General features: G+C 39.0%; 1 protein-coding gene and 2 non-coding genes across 6 annotated transcripts in view; 1 reads left to right on the forward strand and 2 right to left on the reverse strand.

The window, feature by feature from the left end:
* Positions 1-18,211, forward strand: part of LOC121736686 (chloride channel protein 2) — an 88,169-nt gene that overhangs the window by 59,106 nt on the left and 10,852 nt on the right. For all 4 annotated transcript variants that reach the window (XM_042128048.1, XM_042128047.1, XM_042128049.1 and 1 more), the window contains 13 exons: positions 1,520-1,648; positions 2,043-2,176; positions 2,563-2,719; positions 3,288-3,376; positions 4,682-4,803; positions 5,460-5,561; positions 9,167-9,269; positions 10,003-10,131; positions 11,439-11,601; positions 12,288-12,379; positions 13,243-13,381; positions 15,663-15,766; positions 17,784-17,990. In XM_042128048.1, coding sequence (XP_041983982.1) covers positions 1,520-1,648; positions 2,043-2,176; positions 2,563-2,719; positions 3,288-3,376; positions 4,682-4,803; positions 5,460-5,561; positions 9,167-9,269; positions 10,003-10,131; positions 11,439-11,601; positions 12,288-12,379; positions 13,243-13,381; positions 15,663-15,766; positions 17,784-17,990 — 1,670 coding nt within the window. The remainder of the gene's footprint in view (positions 1-1,519; positions 1,649-2,042; positions 2,177-2,562; positions 2,720-3,287; positions 3,377-4,681; positions 4,804-5,459; positions 5,562-9,166; positions 9,270-10,002; positions 10,132-11,438; positions 11,602-12,287; positions 12,380-13,242; positions 13,382-15,662; positions 15,767-17,783; positions 17,991-18,211) is intronic.
* On the reverse strand, positions 10,966-11,047 carry Trnas-gcu. The gene has a single exon. It is a non-coding gene; the product is annotated as a tRNA-Ser (tRNA).
* On the reverse strand, positions 14,628-14,709 carry Trnas-gcu. Its single transcript has one exon. It is a non-coding gene; the product is annotated as a tRNA-Ser (tRNA).

Raw genomic sequence — 18,211 nt, forward strand, 5'->3', positions numbered from 1 at the left:
TTTGGCTCATACAAGGTGTGCCAAGACTAAGGGCCTGTTTCACCACTACCTGATAAAGTGCCGGATAGGCCATCCACAACTTATTTGACTGATTCTCCATACTTTATCTGTCAAGTTAAGTTGTGGATAGACTATCCGGAACTTATCAGGAAGTTGTAAAACAGGTCCTAAGTGATAATACTTTAGAGTTTAGAGTGTGTATGTGTCCCTTAAACAAGGTGTACTCAAACTAAGCGATAATACTTCAGAGTGTGTATGTGGCCCTTATATGTATGTAAGAGTTCATCGTGAAAGTAGCAGCGCTGAAAGAGCAAAATTTTTTTATGATTTGTATAGGCAAGCGCCCGCGCCTGAATTTTTCCATACAAAGGTGAAAAAAGAATTATCTTTCAGTGCTGCAACTTTCACAGGGAACTCTATACAGAGGATCCATACATACGTATGGGCGATTCACGTTTCCCGTTTGACACGGATTCGGAAACTTTACCGTGCGGTCATTGGTCAATGCCTAGCGCGGCGAGCGTTTATTCGTTGTCGCGCTATGAAGTTTCCGAATCCGAGTCAATTTACGCATTGTGAATCAGGGAACCATCATAGAGCAAGCAATTATGAATCTGTAGTGGCATGATCATTGTTCGACGTTGGTCTATTGCCTGTGACATCAACGTAGATTGTGCATGTACAATGTTTTGTCCTTGTCTCGTACGTGGGAAAAGTCTTTTGACGGACAAAACAGTTCTTGTCTGTCAAAAGACAAACAAAAACGGTTTTTTGGCATTGTGCGAATGTTATTATGTATGGTTGTAGTTCGAGTGATATGGGTATCATAATATGACCAAATAAAATGTAGCTAGATACGTCATACAGTGATTATGATTTTAACTTACAGTTTATACAGGCTACCTTTGATTTCATAAAATATTTTACATAAACTCTACGTTACGAATATGTATTGTAAGAATTCATGATATCTATATCTATTTATAGTCGTTAATTTCGAAGGTTACGTTGAGCAATTACGTAGCGTATAAAGTCTATAAACGCTGTAATGTCTTTGTGTGATATTTTTAATATGCCAGACAAAAAGACAAGCAGATTCGCTATTTAAATGTTTCTATTAGTGAGAAGGTAGATGTTTAGGGCACTTTTCCTGTCATGCGTGCTGTCGCCCGCGCGCGGATCATCCGCATACGGGTTACAACATGGCCGCGCGCTCGTTTCCCGCATGACAGGAAAAACATCTATAATGACGGCTGTACAAACTCGACGAGAGCCTGTCGCCGAGATCCTCGGCCGTATGCTTGCTCTGGTTTTCCTCGCGAGAGCCAACGAAACCAGGGCGAGAGCGCCCTGTACACACTCGTGCTCGGCCTGCCTCGGGGTGTCTCGACGAGTGTGTACAGCCGCCATAACATGATAGGATGCTGTCAACTTGCATGCAATCAAGATCCGAGCTCAGGTGATGACACGCATGACAGGAAAAACGTCCTTAATTTTCAAGCTACATGACCACTTTCAGCTCGCATGTGGATGTACAAGGACCTGGCGACGTCGACGTTCAGTCAGTACGTGGCGTGGGTGTCCCTGCCCGTCTGCCTCATACTGTTCGCGGCGGGCTTCGTGCATATCGTCGCTGCGCAGAGTATTGGTGGGTACCCTAAGAGAATTGAGCGACCTACGCTATTTGGTCAGGTTATGTCTAGCTAATTTTAGTCGTGATCTATTTGCTTGGATTGACACAATCTGATCAAATCACGTAGGTCTGCCATATGATCAATATTTTTTTCTTGAGACGAGATTTGAGAGGTATGTTTGGCAAAAACGAGCTGAATGAAAATTGCTTCATAGATGGAGTTATCAGTTATTAGAAGCCCTAGTGGGGGTTGAGTAATTTTAAGATTATTTATGCTTATGTTCTCATCTTCCAACAAAACTGCTGCTTCTTATTCAAAAACTTTTGCTACCCAACCATCCATAAATCGAATTTAAAGCCACCGTTTATAATTAAGACCATCAGCTCAATGTCTAATAAAATTTTCTAGGTTCCGGAATCCCCGAGATGAAGACGATCCTACGAGGGGTCCACCTGAAGGAGTACCTGACATACCGCGCGCTCATCTCCAAGGTCATAGGGCTGACTGCCACCCTGGGCTCAGGGCTGCCGCTGGGTAAAGAGGTAAGAGGTGCATTTCTTTTGCAATAAAAAGAAAGCAATCAAAATACGAACCACTTCTTTTCCAGTCCATAGGATGTGCCCTCGTTGGGAAATTCTTCGTCTGGAAGACACTGAGATATTTTTTAGTTATGCTGATTTTTAGGCCTATTTTTTGCATTTTTGATTTGCAGTTGAAATGCAATACTTTCAAATTTCAATCTTATTTCTGGCAAACAAAAATACATTGTTCTATCACAGAAAATAAGCGGACCCACAACAATAATTGGTCGTGTTATGTTACGCCCTGAGTCCTGACATTGATATTATAATCCTACAAAATACATAAAGTTAGATCCACCATCTGCCCATTAACCAATTTCCCTAATAGTATTTACTTTATATTCCAGGGTCCATCAGTCCACATCGCGTCCATGGTGGCGACTCTCCTGTCGAAGCTGGTGACGACCTTTCAGGGTATCTACAGCAACGAGTCGCGGACAACGGAGATGTTGGCCGCCGCCTGCGCTGTCGGTGTCGCCTCGTGCTTCGCCGCGCCTGTTGGAGGTATAACTTCAATATCATTATCAGCAATAAGTGTTATGCTGGCACAGCGCGGGCGCTTAATATCACGAGCCGCGCCGCGCCGAGCCGATTTGTACGAGCGAGCAAGAGCCAACAGGCGAGCCGCGCCTTCGAAGTTACCGTCTTCAATCAGATCGGACGCGCCAGCTCGAGCCAGCCCGCGCCACCCCCTTCACACGGCGCATGAGAAGCCAGCATTAAGATTTGATGTTGACAATTTTGTCGCTGGAAAAGGCATACAATATTATACAGGCATACGGCAGCGCCGTTAATTCTAGCGCATGCATACATAGCACAAAATGTATGTAGTTAGTTAACGCTTCAATTTTTCCTACAGTCATTGCGTTCATTATATCCTTTTCCACGCTGGTCAAACGTGCACGTGCAATATTGGTCAATGTTCATATTGTTACACGAGTCTGTAGTTAAGCGAAACTAGAATAATGTAATTTAAGTAAATATTGTGCAAGTCTATGCACTTTTTTAATAATTATTATTACCATGTGGGTAGGTTTGATATTCTATACCTACCTCTTTGTTATATTTTCAGGTGTGCTGTTCTCTATAGAAGTAACAACAACTTACTTCGCCGTCCGCAACTATTGGAGAGGATTCTTCGCCGCTTGCTGTAGTGCCATTGTAAGTACACTCGATATTACTGGCCATTTGGTCAAGATGCATTTAACAAACGACACCAAAAGTCTTGTGACAAAGTGCATCTTGCTTAAACGGCAGGTCGTAGGCTGGTTTTACAGTGACGCGTACCGTCCGCGCGGGTGGTAAGCGCGGCTCGCAAGCACGCGGATGACCCGCTCGAAACTATAAAACGAGTTCTTTTTTTTTTTTTTTTTTTTTTTTTAATTTTAAAATTGGGGCCGTCTATAGACTGTTCGTCCATATCCTTTTTTTGTTATTTTATTATTTAGATTTTTTTTTTTTTTTTTTTTTTTTCGCACCAAGGATAATTGAAATAATATTATGAATTTTAATTAATTGTGGTCCATCACGCCATGGACACTTTTTTTTTTTTTTTTTTTTTTTTTTATATATATATATGTGTATATGTATATTTAATAGAATAGAGTATAATATGTTATACATATAATAAATAAATATATACATTTATTGTTTTATAAATTGCATAATAATAATATTAATGTTTTGAACGGTGAGGTCCCAGTCGGTGTGGCGGCCAGTAGATCCGACATTTTCCGATTTCCTTAGATTTTATGCTGCTCCACCCTTTGCCTTTAGATGTTGTGACATTGGCTTGGTGGAGAGGGGTCACTCAAGCTGGGTGGAGTTTCTAGGTTGTTAAAAAGACATCGTTCTGTGTCGAATCTACCCGCCATGTGGCTTAGGACTTTATCGTTCCTGTCTTTTATAGCCATTTTTATATTATAATCTCTTATGTGTTCGGTTGACACCTCCGTGGCTCTTTTTATGAAGCTTGCCACAGCGTCTCCATCAGTGTCAGTGTAATAGACACAGGTGTTAGTGTGCCGGGATATGGCTACAACTGCATGAGGAACGCTGTCATGGATTGCCAGCTTTCGGGACTTGGTTAAAACGAGTTCAGTGCCACGCGATTTGCCACCTCGTACAGTCGCAATGAGAAAAGCGCGGCCGAAACACGTTTATTTTACTATGTAACGATCTAAGGTACTCAAAGCTCGTGGACCGCGACGCTTACCAACCATGCTGGCAGACGCGTCATTATAAAACCACACTTAGGTTCTCTGTTTGTTTTGACCAGTTCGCGGTATTTATATGCACGTACTAATTACGTTTATAATATTATAATATGCGTACTGGTTGCGTACTTACTGTGTTCACGTGTGCGTACGCATTGCGGTTATTTGTACGTACTCATTGCGTTTACGTGTTCGTATAAACTATATTCATGTCAGAGCATTAAGCAGGTTTGTATATTTTACCGTACAGATGTTTCGTCTTCTGTCCGTGTGGTCTGGCGCGCTGCCGACGGTCAAGCCGCTTTTCCCCACCAACCTGCCGCAGGACTTTCCCTTCGACCCTCAGGAGTTTGCTGTATTTGTTCTGTTAGGGTAAGTATTTCTTCTCATTTTAAGTGCCACATTTTCTATAGGTATATTTGCTACGAGTATGTTATAGAAATATTATGATGCCAGTGTATGATAATAGAAAGATCCAGTTTTTTTGTACTTAATGGTGCCGGCAACTAACTATATTGCGCTAAAATTTGTTTATCGCCTAACCGCTTCTTTTCTTCGGGATGAAAAATATACCGTCCTAACCACCAACGTACCAAATTTTAACAAATCTTTTTCTAAATGTTTAAAATTTAAATGCTTAATTACATACAGAGAGGTACTTAATTACACACAGACCCACTTTCGCATTTATGATAATACAAGATGAAGCTCGCAACTCCGTTGCGCCATAATTCGTTTATTGCGCGGGAACCTTACCTTTTTTGGTGATAAAAAATATCCTATGTCATTTCTCGGGCTAAAAATATCTCCATGCCAAATTTCAGCAAAAAGGTTCAGCGGTTTGAGCGTGAAGAGGTAACAGACAGACGGACGGACAGACAGACAAACACACTTGGACAAAGACTAGACATACATGTATATTTTTTCTATGGTATGGATAATATCTGAAATATTTTAAAAAGTTTTTGTTGTTTTAAGTATGCCGTTTTTTTGTGTCAAGTTCTAAATGTTATCGTGAACTCTTCCAGCATAGTGTGCGGTCTGATGGCGGCACTGTGGGTGTTCCTGCATCGCCAGTACGTGCTGTTCATGAGGAATACGAAGTTCCTCAGCAACTTCCTGCAGAAGAAGTAAGTACCATCGAGGAAATTGATTCCTAGCCTCCTAGGCAGTTGACAGACCGACGTCATTTGGTCGGATCATGTCAATTCAATGTTAATTGTGATCTGGCTGGGTTTGACGTAACGCGACCAAACACCAACAAAAATCAACTTCTCGGATAGTACATAACGCCAAATGCCAATATCGTCAAAGCAGACATTTACTTATTAGTCGAGTATAAGAACACTTAAAAGATATTGCCAGGCGGATGTGGATGCAAAACAGCTGTCACTCAAAATGATTACAGTATAATTATAGGACAACGTGTTGAGGTGCGTTCTGAAACTATGGCCAGTACAGTGTACTGCTTATAAAAGGGATATTATTAAATGCACATCACAATAATTTTATAGCACACTACCTTAACTCCGCTAATTAACTGAATACATACCAGAAAAACTAATGCTGATCAAAAAAAACAACTGATTAACTGAACATGTCCTTCAAACAAAACTTAAACATCATACAAAACGAGACGACCTTTATAACCGAATTCACACCAAAAATATGGTTCATACATCGGATATATTATTTGTAAAACTAAAATTTAAATTGTTTATCAAAAATACTAACTTGCATTCTAAATTGGACAATTTTACAACGGAATTTCTAAAAACGATATCGAAAGGTGCACCACAATAAAATCAATTTCTATTATCAAAACAAGTCTACAAATTGACAAATCGTGCAATTAAAATATTTTTAACCTAACTTTATTTTCTTTTTGTTTCTCTGTTTTACTGAAAAACATGTTGGGGCCTCCTCATCTAACGCCGCACTCCTTTGCGCTCGCTTATATTAGTTTATAAACAATACTTATAAACAATCGGCAAAGAGCGAGTCGGATTCGCACACAAAGGGTTCCTTACCGATATATTGCAAAATAATTAAGCCTCCGGCTTAGGAATTGCACTCTAGGGGTTGACAAGCTACTAAAGAAAAAAAAAGAAAAAAACAACTGGCTTAAATTATGAGTCGACGCAAGCCTACTTCTGGGTGGTTCACAAAAAATAACCACGATGGCTAAGGCGGGAGCTACGCTGCGTTACGCCACATCTAACCTAACCCAATCAAGTCGTATTGGGCCAATATTGCTATTAATTATTAAATAATCATTAATAAATTTATTAACCCATACAATTACAATACAGTAGTAAATTTTGATAATCTTTCCTAATTTTTATCAAGAGACCTTGAATTATATAGTTTTGGAATGATAAAATCTTTCACCATATCTCATCATAATTACCAAAAATCTTAGTCGCTAACACAGAAATAGATCAAGATATATCTGTGGTCGCTAAAGAGTAAAGAGCGAGCGCAAAGGAGTGATTGCGGCGTTAGATGAGGAGGCCCCAACATGTTTTTCAGTAAAACAGACAAACAAAAAGAAAATAAAGTTAGGCTAAAAATATTTTAGTTCCACGATTTGTCAATTTGTAGACTTGTTATTATAATAGAAATTGATTTTATTGTGGTGCACATTTCGATATCGTTTTTAGAAATTCCGTTGTAAGATTGTCCAATTTAGAGTGCAAGTTAGTATTTTTGATAAACAATTAAAATTTTAGTTTACAAATAATATACTTATCCGATGTATGAACCATATTTTTGGTGTGAATTCGGTTATAAAGGTCGGCTCGTTTTGTATGATGTTTAAGTTTTTTTTTGAAGGACATGTTCAGTTAGTCAATTGTTTTTTTTTTTTTTTTGATCAGCATTAGTTTTTCTGGTATGAATTCAGTTAATTAGCGGAGTTAAGGTAGTGTGCTGCAAAATTATTCTGATGTGCATTTAATAATATCCCTTTTAATAATAGTTATTCGTTCAGTAAAACAGTTTCGCAAATAACTTTAAATAGTATGCTGAATTCGCATTATTTAGGGTGCATAATTAGTGTGCAAGTCAGTATTTTTGGTGAAACTTTGAAATATTTTGATCGAGAAAAGGGAATATACAGATATTGATTTAAATACATGCCCTTATAAAATATTATAGTCTAGATGATGCCCGTTACTGAAACTCCGTTGTACTAAAATTCGTTTATCGCGCGGGAACCGTACATTTTTCCGGGATAAAAGTATCTTATGTCCTGTCCCGGGACTCAAAGTATCTCCATACCAAATTTCAGCAAAATCGTTTTAGCATTTTGGGCGGAAAGAGGTAACAGACAGACACACTTTCGCATTTATAATATTAGTATGGATAGCGACACGCATTTTGACCACGTCCTAAAAGATCCATGTACTGCAAGAATCCTCTGATATTCGAAATATCTTGACTCTTTGACGACCTCTGTGGCTCAGTTGGTGGGCTGTTGGTAGCTCAAGCCAGGATCGCGGGTTCGAATCCCGCCGACGGAATAAAAAGTTTTCAAAGTTCCTGGGTCATGGATGTGTATTAAAAATGTGTATCATAATTCATATTACTAGAGATCGCCCAATGGTCGAAATTCGACCTTAGTTTCAACGGCATTAGGAATACTACCTATATTTTGTAAAAAAAAATATTGACTTTATCATATTTTTTTCAACTCTTGTCTTTAGGACTCATCTGCCTACCTAGCATATGCCAACGAGATATCTCACTCTACATGTTTTCTCGATGTTTGATGGTTTGTCTCTTCATCTCTATTCACCCTAGCATGACAAACATTTTTCTCGCGTAGATCTATCATCGAAATAACACATTTTTATAGAGTACGTGGGAGAGCCATGCTTCGGCACGAATGGGCCGGCTCGACCGGAGAAATACCACGTTCTCACAGAAAACCGGCGTGAAACAGCACTTGCGCTGTGTTTCGTCGAGTGAGTGAGTTTACCGGAGGCCCAATCCCCTACCCTATTCCCCTCTCTTCCCTCCCCTATTCCCTTCCCTTCCTTACTATATTAACCTATTCCCTCTTAAAAGGCCGGCAACGCACTTGCAGCTCTTCTGATGCTGCGAGTGTCCATGGGCGACGGAAGTTGCTTTCCATCAGGTGACCCGTTTGCTCGTTTGCCCCCTTATTTCATAAAAAAAAAAAAGAGTTTGGTCGAGATAATGTCGAGATTTTGACATTATAAGACGAGTAACTACTCGTCTCATAATGTCAAAATTTAATTATCTCGAGAGTGAGATATCTCGTTGGCGTATGCTAGGTAGGCAGATCTCAGACTGGCCGTGTAAGCATTGTCTAATAGTATCTAAGATTCAATAAAAAAACTATAATCCATTTTCAATTTGTCACCTTGTTATCAACAGACTTCAAGCATAAATAAAAGACTTCAACCATAATTAAAAGAGTACAATTCGTATATATATATATATAGGCTTGTCACTCAAAAATCTGTCATTTTTCCTAGTGTGTGTGTTGTAGTGTGTGTAATGTTTTATTTGTTAAAAAAATTTATGATAAAAGCATAATTTCAAAATAATATTAGTTCGATGCACTCCTTTACCATATAAACTATAACTGTGCAAAATTTCATTCACCTACTTTTCCCCATTTTTCGTCAAAAGGGTTACAAAGTTTTTGCCTCACGTATTAATAAACGGGTCTCAAGCATTTATTGATGATGTTGTGTTTCCCCAGCCGCTTCATCTACCCTGGGTTCATAACGCTGGCGGTAATGTCGATCCTGTTCCCGCCCGGCATCGGCAAATACATGGCCGCCGACCTCGGCAACCAGGAGCAGGTATGTCCCACCGGAAAATGAAGGGGGCAAGGCGGTCAACTAAATATGTTTCTTCTTTAACACCTCCATCGTAGGTATCGCAGACACAATAGATTTTCAATTGTTGCAGTCGGCTACCGCTTGGCGATTGATGGGTTAAGTTTAGATGAGAATGGCTCATTTAAAATATGTCGCATCGCCTCGTCTCGCTGCGATGTGAAATGTATTGACGAACTATACGTTTGTTCAATCTCCTTTAGGTGTGGTAAATATAGTTTAAGTTTAACAAAAATCAGCCAAGTGCGACTTGGACTCGCGCACAAGGGTTCCGTACCATTATAGAGCAAAAATAGTTTAAAAATGTGTTTTTTATTTGGGAGCCCCCTTATTTATTTATTTTATTTAAAATTTATATTATGAATTATCAAAGTATAAATACAACAGCTGAGTATTTTGTGAACATTTCAAGTGCCTACCTATTGCCATTATTAATATCTAACAAAAAATAGCAAAAAATTACAATATCCCCATTAATCTTTAATTTATTTTGTTTTTAGTATTTGTTGTTATAGCGGCACACACACACACTCTGTGAAAATTCCATAAATCTAGCTATAGCGGTTCTTGAGATACAGCCTGGAGACAGACAGACGGAACAGACATCGAAGTCTTAGTAAAAGGCTCCCGTTTTTTACCCTTTGGGTACGGAACCTTAAAAATGGCTCATTAAAATGGTGCTACACATTTGGTCCAGGTGCTCTCCCTGTTCGCGAACTTCACGTGGTCTGATGAGCTGACGGCGGAGCAGGCGGCCATCGTCGACCACTGGAGAACTCCGGAGGTCGACCACTTCGGGTGCCTTGTCATATACTTCTTCTCTATCGTGAGTTTACTGATATCTTTTTCTACTTCCTACTTATTAAACAATGAAACATCGCATACAAGATCTACTTATTTTGTCTGAAATATTATGGGAAAAGTTGGCAAACAAAGACATCAGATCTTAATTTGAAAAAGTAGTGTATTAGGCTGCGTGTATAATATATTTTAGGAAGATAGTATATGTATCATTGCTTATCTGGATGATTAGAAAGTCTTGAAAAAAGGTCGCAGACCTTGTATGAACTTCACGCTTTGTATTTTTGTTTCATTAGGTAAGCTAAGAAATATAACAACTCTTTGAGTAGCTTTCAATGCAGTGGTATAAAAATCGCCGCAATTCAGTCATGCTTTGTATCAACATTTCCATTTAATTACAGTGCTCCCAGAGTGATAATGCGCATAAAAATTGTCGTAATATTTCGGCAACGATCGTATTTCCCGAGCGTCGAAAGACGTCGCTGCAAGCGCTGTTTTAAACTTAACGTTAAGAAAAACAGCGCTTTGCGGCGATGTAGAGGCGCCTGACGTTGCTTGGACGTTACCATGGTAACGCCGCAATGGCTTCCCGGTGAGTTATATAACACTTATTGATGGATCGGCGATAGCGGTCAGCCACCGGCTATATTATGATATTTACTTCTATCTCCTCTGAACAAGGTGCAAAATGCAAGTGCATTGTTTGGGGCTCTTACGTTTCATAGATTCGGGTGTTTTCGTGATTACGACAATTAGCGAAGATTTGCATGCGCATTATTAATTTGGAAGAACTGCAACAGCCATTTGAGAAAGCCTTCAATTTAGCCTTTTCAAACGTTTTTATTTATCAAAAATTTATCGACGAGGATGGGATTCGAACCCACGCGTGCAGAGCACATTGGATTAGCAGTCCAACGCCTTAACCACTCGGCCACCTCGTCATGTCTATGTGCAGCTAAAACTAAATACTGCACACAAAAGTCAATTCAGCCAGCACGAGTCGGTCGTTAAGGTTTTAATGACTATAGTGACACCTGCAAAACACTTGTACACTTTGTTTGTTTTACAAAATCGACCAATTTAAATGTCAGTTGCTTATACACCAATAGTTCTAAATTACTGCGCATACGCATCCGATACTAGGGCCGGTATAAATAGATTAATATATATAAGATTGGTCCAAATTTTGACAGCCAACCAATCACAGAGCCTGAACCGTGTCTTGAGACCGAGATGCATCTTGAGTACTGACTATTTATACCGGCCTCGGGTGGCTGAAAATTGTACTATCAGAGAAATTGTTTGACGACTTATTGCAACTTTTTCTTTTAGTTCTTCCTAAGCATGGTATCGTGTACTCTACCGGTGCCGGCCGGCATATTCGTGCCGGCGTTCAAGATGGGCGCGTCGCTGGGCCGGCTGACAGGAGAGCTAATGCACTACTTCTGTCCAGTGGGCGTGGCTTACGGCGGACATATACAGAAGATATTGCCGGGTAAGATACCATCAAAGAAGTTTATTCATAGGCAGATGACGGACCAACGTAATTTGATCTGTTTATGTCAAACACAGCCGACAGATCACGCCTTAAGAAGCGCTTACACGGGCAATGATTGTCCGGCGAACGAATGGAGCGATCTGGAGCAATTACTGGAGCAATATGGAGCAATTTTAATAAATTGCGGCGATTATTTCGGCGATATTGCTCCAGATATTTTATATCGCTCAATGTCGCCTAGTAACTAGTTAATGAAGTTGCGCCATATTGCTGCTTGTTGCCGAAAATTGCTATACGACTACATCAAGCAATTTTCGGCAACAAGCAGCAATATTGCGCAGTACAATATTGAGTGATGTGGCCATCGAATATTTGAGCGATATGACATTGAGCAATATGAAATAAATTGCTCCATATTGCTCCACTAATTGCTCCAGATCGCTCCATTCATGTTGCCGAGCAATTATTGCCGTAATAATTGCCCGTGTAAGCGCTTCTGAAGAGCCAGTCCACACGGCGAATAAAATGCGAAAGTGTGTCTGTTTGTCGAATCGATTCTGCTGAAATTTGGCATGGAGATACTGTGAGTCCCGGGAAAGCACACAGGATACTTCCTTCCCGGAAAAATGTACGGTTCCAGCGCGATAAACAAATCATTGATAGACATAATATCTTTCATCCAGGTGGCTACGCGACGGTTGGTGCGGCGGCGTTCACTGGTGCAGTCACACACACCGTCTCAACTATCGTCATCTGTATTGAGATGACGGGACAGGTGAGGACCCCGAATCTACTGCGAGATGTTGCATAAAACTTATTTATTTTATTTATTTATTTGGAAAACATACAGTGTTTATTTAATTTATAGAAGGCTATATAAAATCTAGACACCATTTACACGTTTTCACATTTAGAAACTAATTATTTACGAACGCTTATTAGCTTAGCGTAAAATGTGTCTCTATAAAGCCTTGGGTATAGTTTGAAGGTTTACTGTTTGGAATACAGTTTTTTTTCATTAAATATTTTTGAGGGGTAATGCAGGTTGCAACCTCATACGGCAGTAAAGTATTATGCCTTCACCTTTATGATATACCACTTGTATCTTATCCCCCTTACTAATAAACGTTGTATAAGCTTTGAATAGTTATACAGTGTTTTGTTCCTGTCACACAAGTGACATTTTTAATTGGATTGAAGAAGACAAAACACGTTATAACTATTCAAAGCTTATACAGCGTTTATTAGTAAGGGGGCGGATGTTTAAATGAGCAATTCTTGTGTATATAATATATATTTGGAATCTCGGAATCGGCTCCAACGATGTTCATGAAATTTAGTATATAGGGGGTTTCGGGGGCGATGAATCGATCAAGCTAGGAATCATTTTTAGAAAATGTCATTTTATTCGTGTTTTATCGAATACCGAGCAAAGCTCGGTCAAATAGCTAGTAATGTTAATACGTTTTAACCCACACACAATCACATGACAACATTATTTCAATCATTCCATTTATTGTTACAAGCTTACCATAGGAAGGCACTCGCCAAATACGTAAGTTATATTTTTATGTTGTTTTCCATAAACACATAATATTATAATATTATGGCTCTAAAACTAACTTCTCATTTAAACAGGTGACTCATCTTCTACCGATTATGGCGGCGGTGCTGGCTGCGAACGCGACAGCGGCGCTGCTGCAGCCGTCGTGCTTCGACAGCATTATACTCATCAAGAAACTGCCCTACCTACCTGACTTGTTGTCGTCTGCTAGCCGTGAGTGCATGAACCAAAGTTTAATATGATATTTATAGTAAAATATATCATTAAACAAGAAGACATAGAGGAGAGTAACCAAATATGGAATAGTGCCATCACTCGGAAACGAATACTCCTAGTTGCAAAAGACAGTGATCTTCTGTCTCTTTCCATCATTATACTCGCGTACAGGTTTTGACTTTTCAGTCGGGCGAACGTTGTGGCTGCGGTGAGAGTGTTTTGTTTTGGTGCTGTGAGAAAAGTTTTTAAGGTACGTAAAAACTAAGTATTTCTTTCAAAACGTGATTGAAAATAATATTGTATATTATGACTATGCATTGATTACATGTTTATTTGATTGTTTTAGAGGTTTTTTCTTGTCTGATTGTGTTTAGTAAAAAAATCTGATATATGTTTTGATTAGTTTGAAATTTCCGAATATGGACAGTCCGTGGGATCTAAATATGGACTATGGACTCGGCCTGATGCCGTTATAGGACTGGAAGTTCCTGACTCAGAAGATGCAGAGTGTATGTTCTGTAACAGCCTGTTTTCTCAAGATACTCAAGGAGAGACATGGATCAAATGCCTCATGTGCAGGCTCTGGGCACATGGTGATTGCGCAGGTGCAGAGTTCGATACATGGATATGTGATTTCTGCAAGTAACTTAATAAGTATCTTCTTAAAATTGACCAAAGTTCCTGTAGATCTCATAAAAATAAAGGTTTATTATTCATAGTTTTATAGTAGTCCATATTTGGGCACCTATTCCATAATTAGGTGCCTTTATGTTGATTTTGTTTTTGAGAAAATTTTATATTTTAAATTAATATATGTAAAACAAATCTGTCAATAAGTTAAGCGCAACTGTATGACTGATAATAAATAAGAATAAAAGTTTTTAATTTCCAATATCTTTTTTTTTATAACACAAAAACAAAATGGTATTCCATATTTGGTTACTCTCCTCTACTTATGGTTAAATCTGTTTAACTACGCTACGACACCTCGTAGTTGTTGTAAAAGTTTGCTTAAAAACCACTGAAATATCAGCAACATTTCAATAGATTTTTGAGTAAAATGGCTACACCCCCGAGCGAAACTCTGAATAACACCGAATTCCTGGAGTAACCTATGGACTGGTAATAATTTAAATGCTTCAGTACATAATATCTTTAAACCGCAATATATATTTTTACTTGATGGTTTTTGCAGGCATACTTGTATTTTCGCAAAGTTCTATTTAAAACTCTAAAAACGTATCGACGAGGATGGGATTCGAACCCACGCGTGCAGAGCACATTGGATTAGCAGTCCAACGCCTTAACCACTCGGCCACCTCGTCATGTCAAAATTTTGTAAATTCAGAGGATACATTCTTGCGGCAATAGTTTTTTTACTGCTTCTTTTTTTTATGTAATAAGGGGGCAAACGAGCAAACGGGTCACCTGATGGAAAGCAACTTCCGTCGCCCATGGACACTCGCAGCATCAGAAGAGCTGCATGTGCGTTTCCGGCCTTTTAAGAGGGAATAGGGTAATAGGGGAGGGTAGGAAAGGGAATAGGGTAGGGGATTGGGCCTCCGGTAACCTCACTCACTCGGCGAAACACAGCGCAAGCGCTGTTTCACGCCGGTTTTCTGGATCACGACAGTCGTTAATCGTTATTAAGATCTATAACAGGTAAAAGTGTAGTTGAGCAATATTCATCATCATCACTTGTCTTAGAATATGGTTCTGTATGCATTACTATACTAGGCTAGGCTCTGTATGATGCCTGCCTTGCTTTCTTTTCTTCTTCTAGATTTTCTGTCTTTTCTTTCATTCTTACCAAATGGATAGTTTATGCGACATCGCTGTCCTTATCTGATATATTAAAGTCCCATGTCACGTTAAGAGTCCGGGTGCCATCGAAACCTTATGCGGCAGTAAAGATATTTACATACCAAAAAATATGAACGATTACAATTTAGTATGTAAATATTGTAATAGTTCATATTTTTGGTATGTAAATATTTTGCAGTGAATCTTTGTACGGGAACCTAGGTAATTACTATCTTAAGCTGAATAATTACTCGATTAATATGGTAAATATTCTCGTATAGGAAATGATCTTGGGTTTATATGAGAATTTTAATTAGAAAATTCAACAACGTCTGTTAGTGTTAACAGCTAGTTAAAATGTCATGCCTTCTCTTTCATTCATATGAGAAACAAAAGAGGTAACGTGGTACTAATTCCAGAATTAACTTTAACAGTCGTTGATAAAATTGGACTTTATGATGAAATATTTGTTTAGGTATGTACGACATTTGCGTGGAGGACTTTATGGTGCGCGACGTGAGATACATCTGGAACAGAATGACTTACCAGCAGCTCAAGGACATACTGAAGGAGAACAAGGTGTGTAGGCTATAAGTCTAGTACAAGGCTGCTCAACCCTAGGTAGGGATTGCAATCCGGCGTCATTTTCAATCCGGACCGGATTTGACCGGATTCCCATCAATCCTTTGATGGGAATCCGATTTGAACTAAAACCCGAAAATCATACTTTTCACTTGTAGCTGATTTATACAGTATTTTCAAATAGGGATAATACCACTCTTTAAAATACGGTAGTGCCTGGAATAAGATTTTAAATGTCCGTATGGTTGCTCAAGCACATACGGCATTATCGCATCATAGTCTGGTCTCCGGATCCGGTATATTGGGACCGGATCCGGTACCCGTAAAATGGCGCCGGATCCGGTGAATTACCGGATCCGGTTTTCCGGGTTGCAATCCCTAACCCCAGGCCCGAAGGCCATATTATGGCCCGCGAAAGAATTTTAAATGGCCTATAATTCACAAGGAAGTTTTGAATATCCCGCCAAACTGAGAAATCCCGCCTAATTGTCTGCCGCGAAGGAACAAATTAACTGAGCAACATATTTCTGACTTGTTGCTACTGTCAACATCAGATTTATCACCCAACATTTAAATAAATTGTTACAACTAAAAAGACATACAACTGCAAAAATCTCATTAATATCAAAAATTAAATTTATGCTTATATAACCCATTAAAGTTTGATTGGTATTATATTTAATTACGCCTAAGTTAATGGCCCGTTATAAATGTCGGAATCCACCGTTTGGCCCCACTGCAAAAAAGGTTGAGCAGCCTTGGTCTAGTACCTAGCTCTGGATTTATGTAAAGGCTGTATACAGGGTGTAACAAAACTAAGTGATAATACTTAAGGGTGTGCACGTGTTCCTTGTAAATAGTTTTTTTTTCCACTTTTGTATGGGCAAGCGCCCCAGCGTCACGAGTTTCTCCATACAAAAGTGAAAAAAATTTTTGCTCTTTCAGCGCTGCTACTTTCACAGTGAACTCTCTACAAGCCACACTAAAGTTTTATCACTTAGTTCTGTTACACATTGTATACCATGACCTATGGGCGGTAGTCCTAGGGAGGGCGGCAGCGTCTTATGCCGTCCTAGGGGGCAGCAGCGACCTAGGATGGCGGCATAATTCGTACAAATGGGGCAAAATAAAAGTGACCGATACTTATAAAATATATAAATACGGCCCCACGGGGGTAAAATTAAAGTAGCCACTCATAAAAAAACTAAATGCGGCCCTGTATATAGATATATTAGAGAAACTGATTCATATGAATAGGAGGACATACAAGATTTGGTCGGGCTATGTCGAGTATAACCGAACCAGGAGTGACAGGACACATTTTCAATAATACTGTGAAAAATAAAAAATAAACTTAAAAAATACTGCACATTACGAAAATGTTACATCTAAGATCAAGTCGTGTCAGCATTTTAAAAATACTATGTAAATTAATATGACCTTTCACCTTATTTAAAGCATAAGCTTGAATAATATAATTTAATCAAAAATATTGTTTTCCAACATTTTTAAAATAAATAATTGCATAATTTAAAATAAAACTATTTTATGCAAATGTATAATTCCAAGGCCTAAGCACATATTATTCCTCATATCGTTTAAAAAAAAGAATAATAACGTTTATTTGCAAAGACTATAAAATGGTATGACTACATTTTGTATTCATTTTTTTTTTTCAATTTGTAGTCTACAAAGCCATTGAAAACAATGCATTTCTTTAACATTATGATCACAGACCAATAATACTCCCACCATATAGCTTTATACTTCGTCAGTATGTGAGACAGCATTAGGGTCAATTCAGACCGCAACGCGACGCGTAGATGTATTTCTAAATTGTACTGAATTGACAGACTTCAATTGCGTGAGACGTCTTTCAAATCTGTCAAATCCATACTTTATAAATGCATATACGCGTCGCGTTGCGGTCTGACTTGACCCCTAGTCGGCTATTATGAAAGAGAAAGAATTAGATGATTAACTAGTCTAATTTAAATCATTATTATCATTACAGACTATCAAGAGCTTCCCCCTAGTAGATAGTCCAGCGTCCATGGTGCTCCTGGGTTCCATTCACCGCTGGGAGCTGGTGAAGGTGATTGAGAAGCAGGTGGGCCGCTCCCGCCGCCTGCAGGTGGCAGCACTGTGGCAACGAGAGGCCGAGGCCAGAAGACGAGATGAGGAGAAGAAGCAGAAGACAAGACGACCGTCGCGGTTTGAGGTGAGGTCTCCGTTTCGAAAGTAATATAGATTTGCATATGGTTTTATTATTATGCTTTTATTTGGTAGCAATATACTTATGTAAAACGACAACTGTGCAAAAACATTGGAAACAACGCAAACACAAGTTGCACTGTAATATGTTCATAGCGTGTACGCAAGTTCGTACGCAAATGCGTGTAGAGACGCTCATATGGATGATCTGTTTTTCTGATTTTTTAT

Source organism: Aricia agestis, chromosome 19, assembly GCF_905147365.1.
Source record: "Aricia agestis chromosome 19, ilAriAges1.1, whole genome shotgun sequence".
NCBI classification, from domain to species: Eukaryota; Metazoa; Arthropoda; class Insecta; order Lepidoptera; family Lycaenidae; genus Aricia; species Aricia agestis.